At 42.1% G+C, this 19,999-nt stretch overlaps 1 protein-coding gene across 4 annotated transcripts in view; it reads right to left on the reverse strand.

Moving 5' to 3' along the window:
• Positions 1-5,426: 5,426 nt before the first annotated feature.
• Positions 5,427-19,999, reverse strand: part of ATF6 (activating transcription factor 6) — a 222,012-nt gene continuing 207,439 nt past the window's right edge. For all 4 annotated transcript variants that reach the window (XM_060134471.1, XM_060134465.1, XM_060134486.1 and 1 more), the window contains one exon: positions 5,427-10,695. In XM_060134471.1, coding sequence (XP_059990454.1) covers positions 10,487-10,695 — 209 coding nt within the window. In that variant the 3' untranslated portion in view covers positions 5,427-10,486. The remainder of the gene's footprint in view (positions 10,696-19,999) is intronic.

Genomic DNA, 19,999 nt, shown 5'->3' on the forward strand with positions numbered 1-19,999 from the left:
TCTCTCTCTCCTGGCTTCTCTTTTCTTTCGTTGCTTCAGCGTCTTCTGGGTCAGCAGTTGCCCTCTTTAGCCATTCCTCATGCCGACCCCAAACACCCTCTCCTCTCCTTCGTGCATCTTTTCACGTCTTCTTGTCCTTTCCCCAGTTCTCCAGAAGCCTGGGAGCGAATCAACCTCCCGTGTTCTCTCTGGCCTGGGGCCTCCCCTCTCCCCTCCTCTCTCCTTTTTTCCCTTTCCCCCCTCCCCTTCCCTCTCCTCCCTGCTCCCTCTCCTTCCAAGAATATGCCATTTCACAGAAAGTTCCATTTTCACAGCCATGGTTATTTTCATGTGTTTCCCGAGTCCTAACATCACAGAGGAATGTCTGACATCATCTCCACCAGTGGATCCAATGCTCACCAGCCCACACCCCTACCTCTCTCCTCTCCTTTCTTCACCAGCTGTTTGCTAAGTCTGGAGTCTGTCTGATGATTCAAACACATATTATTCTTGTCCTTGGAACCCCGCTCTACCTTCCACCTTTAGAACTATGTTGCTCCCTAAACATCAGACACGAGCTGGGTCTTGGCCTCGAGAGAAATTGTTCATTGGTTCCCAAACTTTTGTGCACATTAGAATCACCTGGGGAAATTTTAACACTCCTACACCCTATACCAATTAAATCAGAACACCTGGGGGTGGCAGTCGGGCAGCAGCAGTTTTTAAAGATCCCCAGGTGATTCCAATATGCAGCCAAGATTGGGAACCACAACCTGGTGCTGTATGGAAGGGGATTAGAACCTGCAGCCAACTGAGTAAACCTCATGGAGCCTGGAGCTCAGACCTTCTTGTCTTCAGAGCTGTGAACTCGAGAGATGAGGGGACAGGTCCCAGGTCCCCAGCGGGACCAGGAGCATTCTCTCTGGAGTGTCCCTGCACTTGTACTGGGGGCTCTCCTAGCCTCGAGGTGAAGACCTGCTCTGGGGAGGGCTGACAGAGGCCCAGGAGACCTCCCACTGCCTCAGCAGAGGGTGCTGGTTCCAGGCGGGACCTCTCAGGAGCTCAGTCCCCAGGAGAGCCTCGTATCTGTGGGGTGGGCAAGCAGCTAGTTCTGTCCCTCTTTCCTAAATGCAGCCCTGAGCCCGGGGTGGCTGACACACTTCTGATTAAGGGCACGGTCCCGATTCCCACTATGCGGGCAGCCCTGACTCCTGAGGCTGAGCTGTGAGGTCACCCAAGGTAGCAGGTGGACAGGTGATGTGACAAGGGATGCGAGGCTGTGGATGCTCAAGGTGTAACCCCTGTGGGCTTTCAGAAAGACAGTGACAACAAGGAAATTCTTTCCTGCTATTTCCCTAAAGCCCCCGTGATGGCAGTCCCGGGAAGGACCATCTCGGGCAGAAGTCTGATATTCTCACTCCTCTAGTCTTTCTGACAGACATCTACATGAGTGGTTCTTAATGTCATATCAGAATCCTCTGAAGGGCTTGTTGAAACACAGATTGCTGGGCCCAGCCTCAGAGTCTGACTCAGTGGGTCTGGGTTGAGGCCAGAGAAGTTGCATTTCTAGCAAGTTCTGCACTGCTGCTGTTGCTGCAGAATGGGGGCCACACTTGTAGATCCCCTGGTCTAACAGCCTCTCCCCAGAACACGTCCAGTTTGCCACAGACTGAAATCAGAGGAAAACAGTAGGAAGAAATAAAACGGGAAGGGGAAAGCTGATGTCGCTTTCTCTGATGAGGGAAGGCAGGGCTCTCATCTTGTGTGTCCCTGCTGCTCAGTGCTGGGCACGGTGCCTCTGAATCGCAGAGCACTGTGAATATTTGCATATGGCGATGTACTGGTACATGCAAACACAAGTGACAAATGCCAGTCTATCACGTACACTCCCGGAAAGGAAACGTCTATCTGTGGCTTTCTAAGAGCTCAATAATTCAACTCAACAAAAAACAGAGTTAGCCTAAAGTGCCTGAAGGACCATATCCTAAGCACATCATGTCAAAACACTAGTGGGGATAAAATAGTGAATTAGACACTGACAGGGTTCCTGACCTTCTGGAGTTTACTGTTCTTCAGAGATGACAGATATTAAACAAGAAATTGCAGAGGTGAAAGTTTGGAAAGGAAGCTAACTTTCTAAGAGCAGGTTTTTCCCTCTTTGGACTGTTCACGCCCTGCTGACTTGTACCAGATTATAAATCTTGGGGAGATGGAATTAGCCCCAAATGTGCTGCTAGTTCTATTCACCTGAGCGGTGACCCATAGAGCCATTTAAAATAAGACGTTAAATGTTTCAGCATCTTTCCTGCTCATGCTGTTTAAATTAAGACGAATTTGCAGTTCTACCCAGCTGAGGATTCGACGGAAACAGCCAGGCTAGTGGTGTGGAGGTTGCTGTATTTCTGTCTTGCTTGAGGCTGTCAGGCTGGAGGGGGCGATGTGTTGGTCTGATGTGACCAAGTCGCTGAGCAGAGAATTCCAGCATGTTCAGGAAACCAGAGACAGTGCAGTGAAATGCACCATTGTGTGTCTTAGGACCGGCAGCCAAGTGAGTGGGTGAGCCCTGTGGCCATGGCAAAGACATTGGCCAATGAATCTTCCATCCCAAAGCTCTCCTGAGAGCAGCTTGTGTCTAACTATTTTTCAGGCTGACCAGAAATCACGACCTCTTCTGGAAATTATCTTTACTCTTCTGTGGGAACAGAGGGGTGACCACATAGACCCACGGAAGAGACATCATTCACATGTCTTTGAGAACAAGGAGGTTGTCTGGTTTATCTGTATAGCATCCCACAGATCAGCGGCAGTTGCCTAAGCTTCGTCCACCACTTAGAATCTGTGACAAAGGTTTAAATTCTGGGGCCACTAGCTCTAGCTATGGAGAAATTCAGCCCAAGAATCCAAGTTCCACTGGGTGCTCAGGCAACGCACATAACCCCCGAGGCTTCGGAAGTCTAGAAGGACAACAAGGAAATGAGAGTCAGGGATGGCTTTTGAGGCTCTCAGTTCTTCCTTTTCAACCAGCTAACGTATGCCGAAACAGGGCTACGCCTGTAAGCAAGTGGAAATATGTTTTGGTTAGCTTCACATGGTCCCCCCATCTAAATGAGCACAGTTTTTAGGAGTGACAGGGTTGCAAACAGTTAAACTTCCAAGATGACCCATTTCTTAATATGGTGCGTTGCATCTATTTGAAAGATACGTCCTTCACTTCTGGACCAAAGCGTTTCCGTTTGGGATCTGGAGATTAGGGATCTCTTACAAAAGCATCTCTCACCATCTCACGGTCCAGCATCCACACTAGAAGTTAATTCTGCAGTGAAAACTTTCCAAAGACAACAGAACTTGTGATCGAAAGAGTAGTCAGTTGGATGCACCCTGGGGATGCGGCTGAATGGTCACACTTGAATGCTCTTGGACCTGAGCAGAGTGGGCGTATGGGCCGAGCCCGGGATCTTCAATGGTGGGAGCACCCAGCTTGTCTTTACCCCACTGGGTAACTCACCCGAGATGAGGACTGCAAGGATTGAGGTTCAGCAACCCACCGTGGGCTCCACATGCAACCAGCAGTGAGTATATACTCCTTCAGAGGGGATGAATTGTTCATAGAAAACCCACCAGCACCAATGGACTTTGCCTCTTAGGTATTGTCCCTCCTTCCTGACCATGCCTCAACACTCTGGTTGCCCACGATGTGTGGCTTGGTTTCTTCCTCTCTACTTTGTCTCCTGCTGCATCCTTTATGGCTTTAAAGGATGAGCGGCAACATACTATGGTAGAAAGAATGTGGCTTTACAAGCAAGGTAGACTTAATTTCAAATCCCGGCTCCGGTATGTGTCAGTTGTGAGTTCGTAGGCAAGTTCCTTACTCTTTTGTGCCCATTTTTTCATCTGTAACGTGGATAATGATATCTATTTCATAAGGCTGCTGTAAAGTTTAATGAACTAATGCTTGCAAATGCTTAGCCCAATGTCTGTTAGAGGTTAAGTCTTCAATATGTATCAGCTGTTATCATGAAGTCAACTAAGGGAAGGATTGTCTTCAGGCAGTTGTACAGATTACACCGAATGTGATGGAGTGAATAATATGCTATAGATTTCCTATGGTTAGCAAAACATTGGAAGTGGTCTAAATTTCTAACAAAAGAGAACTAGTTAGATAAATTGCAGAGTATGCGCTAGAAGAACCCTCTATTTCGGGCACCATGTATGGTGTAATCCAAATGTCACTTGTGGTTATCCTCTGAGATCCCAAAATTGGCTTGAACAGTATCCCACATACAGTGGGAAGTCCCGGAGGCACAATCCCATAAGGATTTGGTGGCAAGGTCCCAGGAGGGCGAGGGTGTGGCGGGAGTGATATTTTCCTGGTCACCTCTGTTGCTTCACTGACTTTCCCATTTATGAGTTATCTTGCTTCAGTATCTGCAAGCTTTCTTTCTGCATTAGTCATAGCACACTGAATCCTACTCCCTTTCTTTCACTCCCCAAAACAACGCTGATTCAAAGCTGTGTGTGCAACAGGCTTTTACTGACTACTTGCGACAATGAAGAGGATTTACAGTGTGAAGCCTTTTTGCCCTCCTGCCACCAGGGAGTCTTTTCACGAGTCCCTGAGAGGCTCCAGCACCCAGAGACCAAGGCCTGTAGCTTGGGTCCACTTTTCCTTTTCTGCTGCCCAGCCCCCTACCCTCCATTGTGTACTGACTTTCTCTGCAGAAGAAGGGATTTGGGGTCTTACTTTTCTAAAGAAGCCTAATAAGGTATCTTAGGAAACAAATGTAGTTTTGCCTCAAAGAGAACCCTGACGTTACTGTAATTTTGTATATTTGCGTATCTGACCCCACAGGCCACTGTGAGCTCTTTTAAGGGCAGGAATCTATGCCCGATCTATGTCTCGCGAGGTTGGGAATCCATGTGCTGAAGCTAAATTGCCTGGGTCCAAATACTGGGTTTATTATTTACAAGTTATGTGACCACTGTAGGAAATGAGCTGTAGGGAGGATTGAAATAAAAGAGCTAGTGAACTTAGTGTCTGAGGCATACACTGGGTACTCAGTAAATGCCCGCACTGATTATTCCCAGAAGGATTCTTTGCTGTCAGTCTGCAGTGACTAGCTTCATGCTCGGAGACACATCATTCTAAGCTGAGAAAAGGCTTTGGTGTGATTAACTCGGTTTCCTGATGTAGAAGGACAAAGTATAAGTTTTTAGACAATTTTTTTTTTCCCTTAGTAAGAAAGACTGTAGTTCAAATATTTGGACACAATAAAGGAAACTTTTACTTAACCAGGTTGGGAAAAAGAGTAGAAAAGAGTTCAATTGTTTCATCTAAACAGTAACAGGCCACAAAACCATTTTAGGCTTCCCTTCTCATTACTAATCACTTAACACTGATGATTCACTTTGGGTCTTTTTTTCTCTTTCTACATACAAAACAGAACAAGGCAAGTTTAAAAATTCTTTATTTGAACTTTAGACAAGGAACAAGTATTGCATTATAAAGACTTGCTTAAAAGCATGACATAGTCTGTTGTCATTGTTTCTTTATGTGTTGTAAACCAACATAAATATTAAGGAAGAGAATGGGATATCTTTCCTCTGCATCTTTAACCCATTCTTAACGGAGCATGGATACAACCCTTAGAAAGAAAACCCTGGTGAAATGGCATCTCTAACACTCTCTCCTCAGGTTCTAATGGCTCCAGGGGAGAAGCACTGTTGGTCTTAGCCTAACCATATTGGCAACATGACAGGAAACTAGTATCTCTAAGGCCAGTAGTGCACAGCAGTTTCCATCTAAAATTCTATTTATTTTCCCACCATCTTTTATGAAGATGACTGACCTAGAAATTAGGGCTGAGTGTGAGTTAAAATGGTCCAATATACATTTACTGTGAAAGTCAACCTGCTAATCTCTATCTGGGATGATCCTACCGGGGGATATGCCAAACTTCCTGGTTTGCTTATTAACTAATGGTCACTGACATCGCTGGGGGCAAGCAGCAGGACAGTGTGCTGTTTGCTGACCTTGGCAAATGATAAACTATGGTTTATTTAATCCTTGGTTCCCCAACTTAATATCATTTAAAGTCTTTTAATGTGCTAAAAGTCTCTAAGGCAGCAAACTAATATGTTGAATACGGTGTCCACTATTTCACAGTGACTAGCCGTGACATGATTCATATGTAGGATCAAGTTTCCTGATCAAGATACCTTTGTCATCCTTCTTTTTATAAATTCTGACAGATAATCTGACAGATATCAACATAGATATTAATGCACAGATATTAGAATAAACTGCTAAAAGTTCTAGTCTTATCCAAAATAAACTTTGTTTTAAGCTTAGTCTTTAAAAATATAAGTTAACAGGATACATTCTGATTTCTTTTTTTCAGGTAAGAGCAAACTTTTTTTTTTTTAATGTGCATAGTTCCAGCTGGACTCCAGCAACATTTTTTTGGGGTAGTCCAATACTGTTTCCTAGAAAATTACAAATTAACCACAACCCCTAGGGAAACAGGAATTGCTCCATCCCAAATAGTGTCGGGGTAAGAATAAAAATGTCTTACATTTCATTTTCTTTCTTTAAGCTTTATTCTTGTTTTTAAGGTAAAAGTTATAATTAGTATTCCTATTAGCAGCAAAGATCCTAATTTCTGTAAATTAAAATGACTCAGGACTGACAGAAGTCACATTTTCGCAAAGAATGAGAGATCCACAGCAGGTAATAAATGTCTATCAATTTGGGCATTAAGCAATCTTATTTGAGAGGTTAATTCGTACGAAAACAAACAGCCAATAGTATGCAAGGTCTCATGTGAAGTTCAGGTCTATGACTCTGCAGCAGGAAGCTGAGTTGGCCCAGCCGTATGCAGTGGAAAACGTCCATGTGGTCAGACTGAAGAGGGGGCACATGGGCTCTTACTCTGGCTCTTCAGTAAAAGTGGTTACTTCTAACAGATAGTTGAAAGTGGAAGCTGCTTTGAAACTTTTCAAAGTGTTAGAAAGTCTAGTACAATGACAAGTTTTTCTGATATGCTGTCAAGTTTCACAACCTGAGCTTAGTGAAATGGCAAGAATCAGAAAATAGTACAAAGATTGCAAGGAGCTCGAGAGTTCTCCAGTTTTAGTCACTCCAAATGCCACAGCAGCAGCGTCTTATCAGAGTGTCACTGCTGTGACTACTGGGGGTTCATTCCCAGGAGGAAGATTCGAGCCAGGAAAGTTTGATCAGGACAGTGCCTCTTTTAAAAATGCTAGAAAAATTAGTTTGAATCCCAAGTTTCTTGTCTGTTTCTAAGTAGTGTTTATTCAGAACACTCAAGAATGACTCATATAACACGGCTGCCTTCAAATACCGCCATGTCTACTTCCTGCTAACAAGAAAAGGCAAAGAAATGCCAGCTTTGTTCTGGAGACTGTAGTCATTAAAAAAAAAAAAAAATTAGAAGATGCTCTGAGCTTTTATAATTACAGGGGGTTTTTCACTTGTGAAAAGACAACCCCCCCACCCAATAACCTAAACTGCAAGAATGGCAAGCAATACATTTGTTTCAAGATGATCCTTTCACAAACCCTAACTTTGGAAAGAGGCATTTTACACTGCCGCCCTAATGGAGCTGTGTCCCTGTTCTGCTGAGTGAGTTAACCCCACGGGGAAGAAGCTCCTGACGTCTGACTCTGTAGACAGCATGAGGGCACATCCACTTCCATTAAGCCTTAAAAACTTGGAACTTGCAACCAAGTGGAAAAACCATTCCCAGCAGTCTCTGCCATCACCTCTCAAGACAGTAGTACTGGTGGCCCAGAGGGCACAGAGTCACCTAATAATAGGCAGACTTGCCTCCTCCATGAGCTTACCTAACATTCTCACAAGCTTGCAAAATGCCACTTAAAAACTCAATAAATTAAAAAATTACACACACACACACACACACACACACACACACACACACACACACACGTCCCCCATAATTCCTGGCTGCAATCTCCAAAAGGCCATCTCACCAAAACAATTAAGCCAAAAGACCAGTTTATTCATCAGGCAGAGCAACTTTCCATTTCCTAAAGGCCCTTGAGCTAATGTACAGACATGACAATAAAAACTACCATTGTGCCCAGAGATTAACAGTAGCCTCGACAGCAGTTTAAAAAGTAGAATACTTGTCAGCTGCCTTTCACTCATTTCCTGAAACTTCACCCTGAGGAGAATCCTGTTCCCTCATCTCAAAAGGATCAATACAAGAACGGGTAATGACAAGGGGTGGAAGGGTCAGTGAGTGAAAAGCGAAGGAGGCAAGGCTCCCAGACTGCTTTTCGTGGTCACTTCACAGGTACACTTAACCCACACTTTCACCTGAAAGAGAGGCGTTAACGTGACATAATGAAGTCTTCAGTCTGACCAGTTGGTAAAATGGACACAGGAAAACCTGGGAATAGAGGGATAAAGTAAAAGCAAGTGTCCCAAACAAGGAATCCACGTGATGGTTTGTTTTTGTGTGATTCAGCGCAAAGGAGAGGACGGAAGCACCATCTACAATCACTCCACACACACGGTATTTGCATCCACCGTGATGACTACGACAGTTGCAGGAGAAGACTGGCAGCTTGGGAATGACCATGTTGCCACTGCCTACCAGCCATGGTAGCAGCCTCTTGTCTGGCTAATTCACAGGACAGAATGGGAAGGAGCAGGGCCAGGAGAAGACAATCCATGAGAAGACTGCCCTGCGACCTAAAGGTCTTCTAGGCACCTGCCTTCTACTCCTTGGCACCCCTTAGAAGGAAGAGTGGTCCCCAGGGAAAATGGTTCTTGTCTGAAAACCGCCTGGGGCAGCCAAATCAGAGAGGAGTGCTGCCCTGACTTAAAGTGGTTGCTACGTGGCTAACGGATACTTTTCAAACTCCAGATTCCCAGGGAATAGAGCAGCAGAGTCCCCTTCTTCCCCTCACAAGAGTTAAACTGATTTCCTCTGAAAGCGTCTAACTGGCTTGAGCACAGAGGCATCACTGTCCACAAAGAAGTGCTGGTGAGTCTTCAAAATTATCTAGGAGCCACGCCTAATTTCACAGGCAGAAAACTAACTCACTCAAGGTAGGCCTTGAGGAGTTGATATAATGTCTCGTTCCTTTTCTTGCAAGGAGGAAGAGATTGATACAGTGTGGAATGGAAGGGAAGAAATCTGACAAGAGCAAGTCAATTAGGACAGGAAGCGGTGTCTGCAGAATGAATTCTATGGAGAAATTCAGAAGTTTCATAGGAGGAGAGGGTAGAAGACTCACTTTTAGAAGCTGAAGGTAGAAATCCCAGAGGAGACAGTCAAAGTACAAGTGAACAAAGTAAGGTATTTTTCTGTTTTGTTTTTGTTTTTAATAATGGGAGGACAAAAGAGTTAATTCCTTCACTGCCTTTTCACTGGAGAATTGAAAATGATTGCCATACTATGGGATGCACTCCACCAGCAGGAATCTAACTTGCCTGTCTGCAAAGTTTTAAAGGAGTGAATACTTATCAATTCTCAAGAGAAAAAGCTCTTGTTTGTTTAAATGTAAAGTCACCTACATGCTCCTTAGCTGAACTGGGTATCATATCAATAGAAGGTGTGTAGTGTGTGGAGATTCACAATAAAAATGAAGGATTTGTCCTGTGGTCCTTGAGGATCTGAACCAGATTACTAAAGAAAAGACATAAGTACGTGTGCTAACACTCAGTGGCCCATGGTCCTCAGAATAAACGGTAGCTGTGGCTTTAATCTTAAACTGCAATCACATCAAACTTTCAGTGTTTTAAACATATGTATTAATGAAGCTATCTCCTCTTTCAAAGCCCGCCTTCTCTTCCATTTCATTCTCGCAGATTTGCTACCCACCCCCGACCCCAATACAGTTGTTCACATGCAGTCTCAGGTGTGAACCGAAAATTGCAAGATAAACTTTACCACGGGGGGATTTTCCCCTTTACCTGACACTCCAAATTGTTTTGACTCTTTTGGGGATGCTTTTGGCTCTTCTGGCTTTGACATTTGCTTTCCAATAAGCACACATCCACAATTGGTTTGCATTAAGTTGATGAAAGATCTAATGAGTGGAAACATATGGGTGCTGTTAAATAAAAGTCTCTACCATAACAATAAGTGAAATGGCAGAGAGGGGAAGTGGATCTTATTTGAAAGCATATGACTATTTAAACACAAAACAAACACAGAGGGAAAAGCAATTCAGAAAGGTACAGAAAAAAATTATCTACACCAGACAACAGTGGAGGATGCAGGGCTACACGTGCCTGTGGAGATATGCTGCTCCCCTTGTGTCTGAGTTCCAGTGCTTTCCGAGTCGATGGGCAGATGGTGAAAAATAGAGCAGCTTCTTTTTTTCTCTTCTATCTCCTGAATTCTATTATGAGGCAGTTCTCTGCTTGCCACCAAGGCAGAAAGAAGCATTTCTCTCATCCACTCACCGGTCTGGCAGGGTCCCATCCTTAGTTTTCCATTGTAGCCCCTGGGTACTACTGTAGTGACTCAGGGATGGTGCTGACAACGTGGGCTCCCTCTGTGGCTGCTGGAGGGGAACCAAAGAAGGTGTTGGTTTGATTCCTCTGCTGATCTCGGAGGTAAGGAGGAACTGACGAGCTTTTGATGTGGAGGATCCTGGTGTCCATCACCTGACAGTCAATCTGCATCATCACTTCGTAATCCTGCCCATTGATCACATTCTCTGCAGACAGAAATAAACACAAGGAATAAATATTCAACAGAATGTGCAATTCTGCTATAAGTTTCAGTCCCAGAAAGACATCAATGCGCTTCAAGGGTGTGAACTGTCAGCACGCTTTCAAGGGTACAGAGAGACTTCATCAGTCACTAAGCAGAGCTACAGTGCCAGGATGGCCTGTCCTCGCCTCAATTCTAGTCCCAAACCACCTTCACTGGCTCAGTAAAGCCTGGAGCCACTGTCAGAGTTAATACCACAGATTATCTGTCCACAGACATTATATGTCTTGTATGCTTTCCATGCAGTGTATCACCACGACTGGACCAACTGGAACAGCAGGAGATTTCAGTTGGGGGAGGGGAGAGTGTAGAGGGAAGAATACTTAAGTTCTCCCCTTCCCTTTCAACAGTGGGCAGGAATAATTGTCAAAAGGCCCACCATATCACGCGAAAGGTAAGGAGACCTTGGCCAGGACTGCCTGGCTCCTGTTCATCAGTGATACTTCTAATTTCATGAAGACATTCCCAACTATGAATTTAAAGATTTGTGCTTAGGAACATAAAATACAGTGAAGACTGGCAACAAGTTGTAGACATCTGATAATCACGCTCTTTCCCAGAGACCACTGTCACTTCTGTTCCATATTAAGGCAGTCCTTAATTTCAGTTCTGGATTCCAGGTACAAAGAGAGCCATACATTTCCAATTTGGGCTTAAAAGGAATGCTGTAAGGACTTCCAGGTAAACTAGAGGCTACTGGCATAAGGGAACAGGAAAAACCACATACAGCCATGCTTAACACATATGGGGTAACTTACTGTCATGAGTTTAATATACACAGACATGTACTACACTCCATTCTTCCTGTGAGGAAAAAAGCTCTTTATTTTCGGGAGAAGGCCAAATTATTCCCCGATTTGTAATTCTAGGTGGTCATTTTCCAACTTGTAGTCAATGAAACTTGGGCATAAAACTGATGGCAGAATTATAAATAGATAACATCTTTCAAGACCAGCTGGACATTCATAGCAATGCAGTTAGAAGATGTGTAAACTTGGAAGAATGCTGGGGAGTCAACGTGGCACCTCGGTTCGCATTTTCAGCCATGAATCCAGAGCTGGGTGTGGGACCAGGAAGAATGCTGGCGAGGGCCTAGTCCTGCACTGCCTTTTCATGAGGGTGATATACAGCCAACCAGTGATTTCAAAATTAAACATTTGGCTTCTCCGGGGCAAAGAATTTAAGTAGAATTCTTTCTATTCCATTATCTATTTTTTTTTCTTTTTTTTTACTACTACACCAGGCGTGCCAAGTATTATAAATCCAGAGGAAGAAAATCCAAAGTTTGACATTTGATCCTCAGATTCCATTATGTTTGGGAAAATTGAACTATGGAGCTTGTAACTTAACGAGGCAGGAAATGACTTAAGGAGATCATCTAATCTGGGGTGTCTTAAATTAGGGTCTAATGCACAGGCTTCAGGGAGTCCATAAGTTCCCTAAAATTACATGCAAAGTTTTATTTGTATGTGCATTTTTCTGGAGAGGGGGTACATCAGATTCTTAATGAGGTCTATGACCCCCTAAAAGTTAAAAACTATTAAATCTAATAATCTATCAACTTTAAGTGCCTTGAGCAGATCATATATCCCATTTTAAGGCCAATGGAAGACATTATTATTCCACTTCTATTGGTTGATTGCCTGTTTCAATTTCTAAAATAGTCTCCATTGATGGTGAATTTCCCATTACAGGTCTTATAAATCTCTTCAATTACAGTTGAAGCTAATTTCCTTCTTTCCCAGCCTTACTAGCAATGAAGAGCAGTTGGTTGCTGCTTCGTAATAACTAACCCTACCTATTCTTTCAGACCACTGCTGTGGACACTTAACTCCAATATTACAACTCCTGCCACTTTGTAATGGCTATCAAATCATTTACTTATCTTTAGAGAATTAAATCTGATTGGCTGTAAGTTAGCCAACGTTTCCTATCAAAGTGATTTCTTTTCCAAAAAGTAGGCAATGGAAGAAAGACAACCTGTTAATGTATTTGGAGTCATTACATTCAGAACATGTGACAGGGTTCAGATTTCAAGGTGCCACACTAGTCATTTCCTTTTGGAACCATGGGCCCTCTCTGTTTTAGAAAAACTGAAAGACTGTGTGCATATACACACACACACGGACACGTTGAGACACAGATGATCAAATAATGAAAAACACATGTATAAAAGACATGTAATATACATGACTAATTTTTACTACTTTCCTAGATTAACTCAGAACCCAGATGACAGTTTAAGATCAAGACTAGGTTCTGTCATATAGCCCATACCACCTGCAGAAGTTATTAGAGCCCATAGGCCTGCTATGGTTTAAACTGATAACTGGAGTTCTTTAATAGCTTAAATGTTGGGAAGAGATGAAAAACCTGGTGATATGAGCTCAGATGCCTGGGGGAAAACTAAAGCTGCGACCTGATTCCAAAACCTGGGAGTCCCTAGTCATGGCTGAAATGGTACTGTTATCTTAAGCCCAACCAGGAGGCTCATGCTAGGTACGGTTTGGGTGGCTTTAAAATGGATTCTGTTCTTCACTCCTTTCTGAACTTCTAGGCCAAGGAAACAGTCAGCATTACTAGAAGAAGATTCTACCAGATAGGATGTGAATGCCTTAAACCGAATTTAGGAAGCCCCTTCTGAATGACAAGCTGGAAAATTTAGGTTTAAAGTGACACACCATTAGGAATCCCAAGTTACCCAACACCTCTAGAAAATAGTTAAAGGGGCTACAGCAATTTCTTTTCTTCAGTCTACTCTGTGGGACCTTATAAAAGTCCTTTGGTTTTCAGTATTGACCCCCTTGGATAGTGAGTGAGGTGGTCTCTATTACTGATGAGGTTCTAATTATTTTAATTAAAGGAGGACAGAATGGGAAACAGCTTATGATAGCTTGTGGTTTTCATAGGCCCCTCCCCTGCACTGTCAGGCATCTGTTCACACGATCTGCTTCCAGGAGCATCAGAGAGGCTCCGAAACTCCTCCCACAAGTGGCAGATGAAGCTCCCGTTATCCTTTACTTTCAGACTTTGAGCATAGTTAATAATTGACCACCCTCGGAAAGGACATTTTCAACTGTTGCCTATAATTTGTGCCTCGGTGTGAATAAAATATACCAGAGGAGGTTCTAACTGGAGAGATGAGAACCTGAAGACTCCGGTGGCTCAGGTAGGGAGGAGAGGAACAGCCTCTGAAGGAAAACCCAGGCAGGATGTGAGAGGCTGAGGACGGACGGCACACTTTCATTAAGGGCCAGGCCTCCATTATGAATAGGCAGTGCCCCAGTAATAAGAGAAAACATTACAGCTCATGGGCTTGCCGACAAGAGGGAACAAAGTCAACAACTAGGGAGTTGTTAGAGCTGAGTTATGTGAAAAGACTGCTGAAGGATTTTTGTGTACTTAATGAAAAAGACAGTGACTGGGAAAAACAGAACCAAAAGTTACAGTATGGAGCACAAATGTTAAAGGTTCACTTCCCCTCTTCTATTAGCGAACATTTGGGTGCTGCGCAAGCGATATAAATAATCTTATGTTCTGGGACTTCTGAAGTGAACAGAATGAGAAGAAACACTGACCTGAGTCAGGAAAAAGGTATGAAATATGAATACTTCAAATTCAAAATTGATCAGGCAAATAAAAAGGAAAAGAGATGACTGGCTTCAAACATGAGCGCCAGAAAGTGAGTCTGAATGCCCAGAGGGGTTGGGAAAGCAAGAAAAAAAGTGCTTGGACACTGGCGGTGGAAAAACTCTAGGCAATGTGGAATTCTGAACAGCCTGTAAATACACAATAACTGAATTAAGAATGGCCTTCCAAGGGGCTGTTAGCTGGGAGATGACTAACACACACACCAGGACCTTAACCATAAACAGAATTTAAATACCCCCAAATTTCACAGAAAGTTTAATTTTAAAAAATGACAAGACTTCACCAGTGCTTTGCAAAGACTACGTATGATAAAACAAGATTTCTGTTCAGAATCAGACACCAATCCTAACAAGGGGCAGTTTGCTCTGTGTAAGCTAGGCTGGTGACAGGCAGTGACAGGCTGTCAGGACCTGTGCCTGAATCCTGTAGGGTGTGGGGTATGTGTGTGTACGTGGGGGAACATGGAAGGTAAATAAAAATCCCCCCTTCCACTGATCACAAGAGATACCTGCACCCAAAACAAACACGTGGAAAAATCAGGAAAGAAATCCAGAAGGGTAAGAAAGAGGAGACAGACAAAGGAGACAAAGGAGACAAAGGGAAGGGAAGGCGGGAATACAATGAACAATAAGGGGTGAAACATCACATGTTTTCGGTGACTTTCAAAAACTTCCAAAGCTGACTTCACCATGTCTAACCAATCTTATCTCCAATGTTTAACCAGAGTCCTGGTTTTGACCATCCCAGAGCACCATGCATTTTATCTCTGCTAGTACTTTATCCTCTGCTTGGAAAAAAAAATAAAAAAGCTCTTTCTGCTCTTCTCTGCCCAAATTCTCCATCCAGTCAATTTCTATTAACCCTTTAAGGCCCATTTCAAATCCCACTTCTAAGAAACCTTCCATGAAAACTCTAGCATTGATCTTTTTCTTTATAACCAATATATAAATGTTCCATGTCACTGAATATGTTAAAATGCTTATAGAAAAACGGTTTGGCTCCTTTAAGAAACGTTGGGCATTTCTGAAGGTAGCGGGTGGGGGATCAGTGGTAGAACTAGATAGAACCTCTCCCTCAACAGTGGGGAAGAAGACTGAGTGAGTTAAGTACCAGTCGTATTGCAGATGCAAACACAAAATATGCTTCCGACTTGAAAAATCTTTCTGGAGACATAAGGGAGAACACTTGCAGGAGCAAAGAGCTCTAGCAACCACCATGTCTGCCCTTTGCCGTTTCCGGGACAGAGGAGAGATTTCAGGCTGTGAGTGTCCAAAGGCAGGGAGGGATGGCGGGAGGGATATTATTTGTTTAACTGCAAGACAAATCAGAATTTGTTAAATATTTAAAAAATACATGTGTATTTATTTTTTTATTGAAGTATAGTTGATTTACTACATTACATAAGTTTCAGTTGTATAACACAATGATTCAGTATTTTTATATATTTGACTCCATTTAAAATTGTTATAAAATATTGGCTATATTCCCTGTGCTGTACAATATATGTCTGTAGTTTATTTATTTTATACATAGTAGTTTCTACTTCTTTATTCCCTACCCTTATCTTGCCTCTCCCCCTTCCCACTCCCCACTGGTAACCACTAGTTCTCTGTATCTGTGAATCTGTTTCTGTTTTGCTATATTCAGTCATTTTATTTTTTAGATTCCACATATAAGTGATAACATACAGTTTTTGTCTTTCTCTGTCTGGCTTATTTCACTAAGCATAATACTTTCCAGGTCCATCCATGTTGTTGCAAATGGCGGAATTTCCTTCTTTTTTATGGTTGAGTAGTATTCCATTGCAGATATATACCACATCTTCTTTATCCATTCATATGTTGATAGACACTTAAGTTACTTCCATATCTTGGCTATTGTAAATAACGCTGTCATGAACATTGAGGTGCATGTGTCTTTTTGAATTAGTGTTTTCGTTTTTTTCAGATATATACCCAGGAGGGGAACTGCTGGATCATATGGTAGTTTTATTTTTATTTTCTTGAGGAACCTCCATACTGTTTTCCATAGTGGCTGCACCAATTTACATTTCCACCAACAGTGTACAAGCGTTCCCTTTTCTCCACATCCTCTCCAACATTTGTTATTTGTGGTCTTTTTGATGACAGCCACTCTGATGGATGTGAGGTGATACCTCACTGCATTTTGATTTGCATTTCTCTAATAATGAGTGATGTTGGGCATCTTTTCATATGCCTGTTGGCCATCTGTATGTCTTCTCTGGAAAAATGTCTATTCAGGTCTTCTGCCCATTTTTTAAAAAAATTTATTTATTTTTATTTTTGGCTGTGTTGGGTCTTTGCTTCTGTGCAAGGGCTTTCTCCAGTTGTGGCGAGCAGGGGCCACTCTTCATCGCGGTGCGTGGGCCTCTCACTGTCGCGTCCTCTCCCGTTGTGGAGCACAGGCTCCAGACGCTCAGGCTCAGTAGTTGTGGCTCACGGGCTTAGTTGTTCCGCGGCATGTGGGATCTTCCCAGACCAGGGCTCAAACCCGTGTCCCCTGCATTGGCAGGCAGATTCTTAACCACTGTGCCACCAGGGAAGCCCCCTTCTGCCCATTTTTTAATTGGGTTGTTTGTTTTTTCAAAGTTGAGTTGTATGAGCTGTTTATATATATTTTGGATATTAACCCCTTACTGGTCATATCATTGCAAATATTTTCTCCCATTCTCCCATTTTCTCAGAAAACAGCTGTCTTCTCATTTTGTCAATGGTTTCCTTTGTTGTACAAAAACTTAAGTTTAATTAGGTCCCATTTATTTACTTTTATTTTTATTTCCTCTGCTTTAGGAGACAGATCCTAAAAAATAGTGCTACAATTTTTGTCAAAGAGTGTTTTGTCTATGTTTTCTTCTAGGAGTTTTATGGTTTCCGATCTTACACTTAGGTCTTTAATCCATTTTGACTTTATTTTTATATATGGTGCTAGAGGATGTTCTACTTTCATTCTTTTATATGTAGCTGTCCAGTTTTCCCAGTACCACTTATTGAAGAGACTGTGTTTTCTCCATTGTATATTCTTGCCTCCTTTGTCATAGATTAATTGACCGTGTGTGGGTTTGTTTCTAGGCTGTCTATTCTATTCCACTGATCTATGTATCTGTATACAGTACCATACTATTTTGATGACTGTAGCTTTGTAGTGTAGTCTCAAGTCAGGGAGTGTGATACCTCCAGCTTTGTTCTTTCTTCTCAAGATTGCTTTGGCTATTCAAGGTCTCTTGTGGTTCCATATAAAATTTTTAGAATTGTTTGTTCTAGTTCTGTGAAAAATGTCATGCGTATTTTGATAGGGATTGCATTAAATCTGTAGATTGCTTTGGGTAGTACTGTAACTTTAACAAGATTAAGTCTTCCAATCCATGAGCACAGGATATCTTTACATTTATTTGTGTTGTCTTCAATTTCCTTCATCAATGACTTAACAGTTTTCAGAGTACAGACCTTTCAACTCCTTGGTTAAATTTGTTCCTACGTATTTTATTCTTTTTGATGCAATTGACTGTTTTCTTGAATTCTCCTTCTGATAGTTCATTATCAGTATATAGGAAAGCAACATATTTCTGTATATTAATCTTGCATCCTGCAACCTTGAAGAAGTCATTTATTAGTTCTAATAGTTTTTTTTGGTGGACTCTTTAGGGTCTTCTATATAGAGTCATGTCATCTGCAAACAGTGACAGTTTTACTTCTTCCCTTCCAATTTGGATACCTTTTATTTCTTGTCTGATTGCTGTGGCTAGGACTTCCAATACCATGTTAAATAGAAGTGGTGAGAGTGGGCAGCCTTATCTTATTCCTGATGTTATAGGAAAAGATTTTAGCTTTTCATTGTTGAGTATGATATTAACTGTGGGTTTGTCATAAATGGCCTTTATTATGTTTAGATATGTTCGCACTATACCCACTTTGATAAGAGTTTCTATCATGAATGGATGTTGGATTTTGTCAAGTGCTTTTTCTGTGTCTATTGAGATAATCATGTGATTTTTATCCTTCCTTTTGTTAATGTGATGTATCACATTGATTGATTTGCAGATATTGAGCCATCCTTGCATCCCTAGAATAAATCCCACTTGACTATGATGTAGGATCCTTTTTATATATTGTTGAATTTGGCTTGCTAATATTTTGTTGTGGATTTTTGCATCTATAGTCATCAGAGATATTGACCTGTAATTTTCTTTTTTTGTAGGGTCTTTGTCTGGTTTTGGTATCAGGGTAATGGTGGCCTCATAGAATGAATTTGGATGTGTTCTCTCTTCAGTTTTTCAGAACAGTGTGAGAAGGATAGGTATTAGAATAGGTATTAGATAGGTATTAGAATTTGTTAAATATTACATGGGTGTTATATTCCTGAACAATGGGGAGGCAGATGAGAAAGAGCTTATCTAGTTAGAAGATCTATAATAATTTCATTTAAAAAGTGTATGCGCCTAGAACAATGTATACAAAACCCACCAACCCTTAGGAGCACTTGTAGTGGTCATGATGATTGAAGGGAACTACTAAAATTTAATGGGCAGGGGCCAGGAATCGGAACAGTCTGTAATGCACAGGGACAGTCCCATGCAAAACTGTCCTGTATCTCATACAATATTCACATAGGCTAAAAAAAAAACCACCCTGATTATTACTATGGTAATAAACTCACTGTTTTACATTTAAATATAGAGCACTTTTACATGGGTTTTATATACACTAAATTTCCAGGAATAAACTACTGAATAATAATTTATTTATTTAATAACACCTCGTGCTTCTGCATGCCAGACACTGTTCATCTAATTCTCAAAACAACCTCCTAATTCAGGTATTATTATTATTATTCCCCATTTTATAGATGAGAAAACTGGAACATAGAAACATCATGTGATTAGCCACTCAGCTGACAAATGGCAGAGCAGGAAGTTCAAACCTAGGCAGTGTGTCTTTAGAATACATTCTTATAACCACTCCACTATGCTGGGAATATTGCTTTTTTTCTGAACATAACCAAGAATTATTCATCATTTCAGAAAATCACATCACCAGTGGCAAACACAATCTTGGTATCTGGGTCACTATCAGGAAACTCTAGTATAAGTTTGCATTTGTAGCTGTTGCATTCGCAGTGATAGTACATATAGGTTCAAGCACCTGACGTGCTCACTGTGTCTTCTAATGCAATATAAGCATAATAATATATAATGCCTGAACACTATATGTATTTATTAATTCAACAAATATTTACTGAATTCCTACCATGTGCCAGGCACTGAGGATACAGTAGTGAACAAAACAGAAGAAGTGAGGAGTGAGCCACGCAGCTGTCGAGGGAGGAGCTGAGTGCACATATGTCTGAGATTCCGGGACATTTTAGTGCAGAGGACAGGCAAGTAGTAGGAAATAGGGGTAAGGACTGATTGGTAGGAAAAAACAGGGCTAGAAGACTGACTGGCAGGAGAAAACAGAGCTAGGACTGTAATTTTGGAGTTATCTGCAGACAAGACAGATGGAGTCCTGAAACCAAATGGTACTCTTGGGGGAAGAACAATGGGAACATGTGTGTTAAGAAGGATGGGCATGAATCCACAG

The sequence above is a fragment of the Lagenorhynchus albirostris genome, chromosome 2 (assembly GCF_949774975.1).
Source record: "Lagenorhynchus albirostris chromosome 2, mLagAlb1.1, whole genome shotgun sequence".
Lineage (NCBI taxonomy): Eukaryota > Metazoa > Chordata > Mammalia > Artiodactyla > Delphinidae > Lagenorhynchus > Lagenorhynchus albirostris.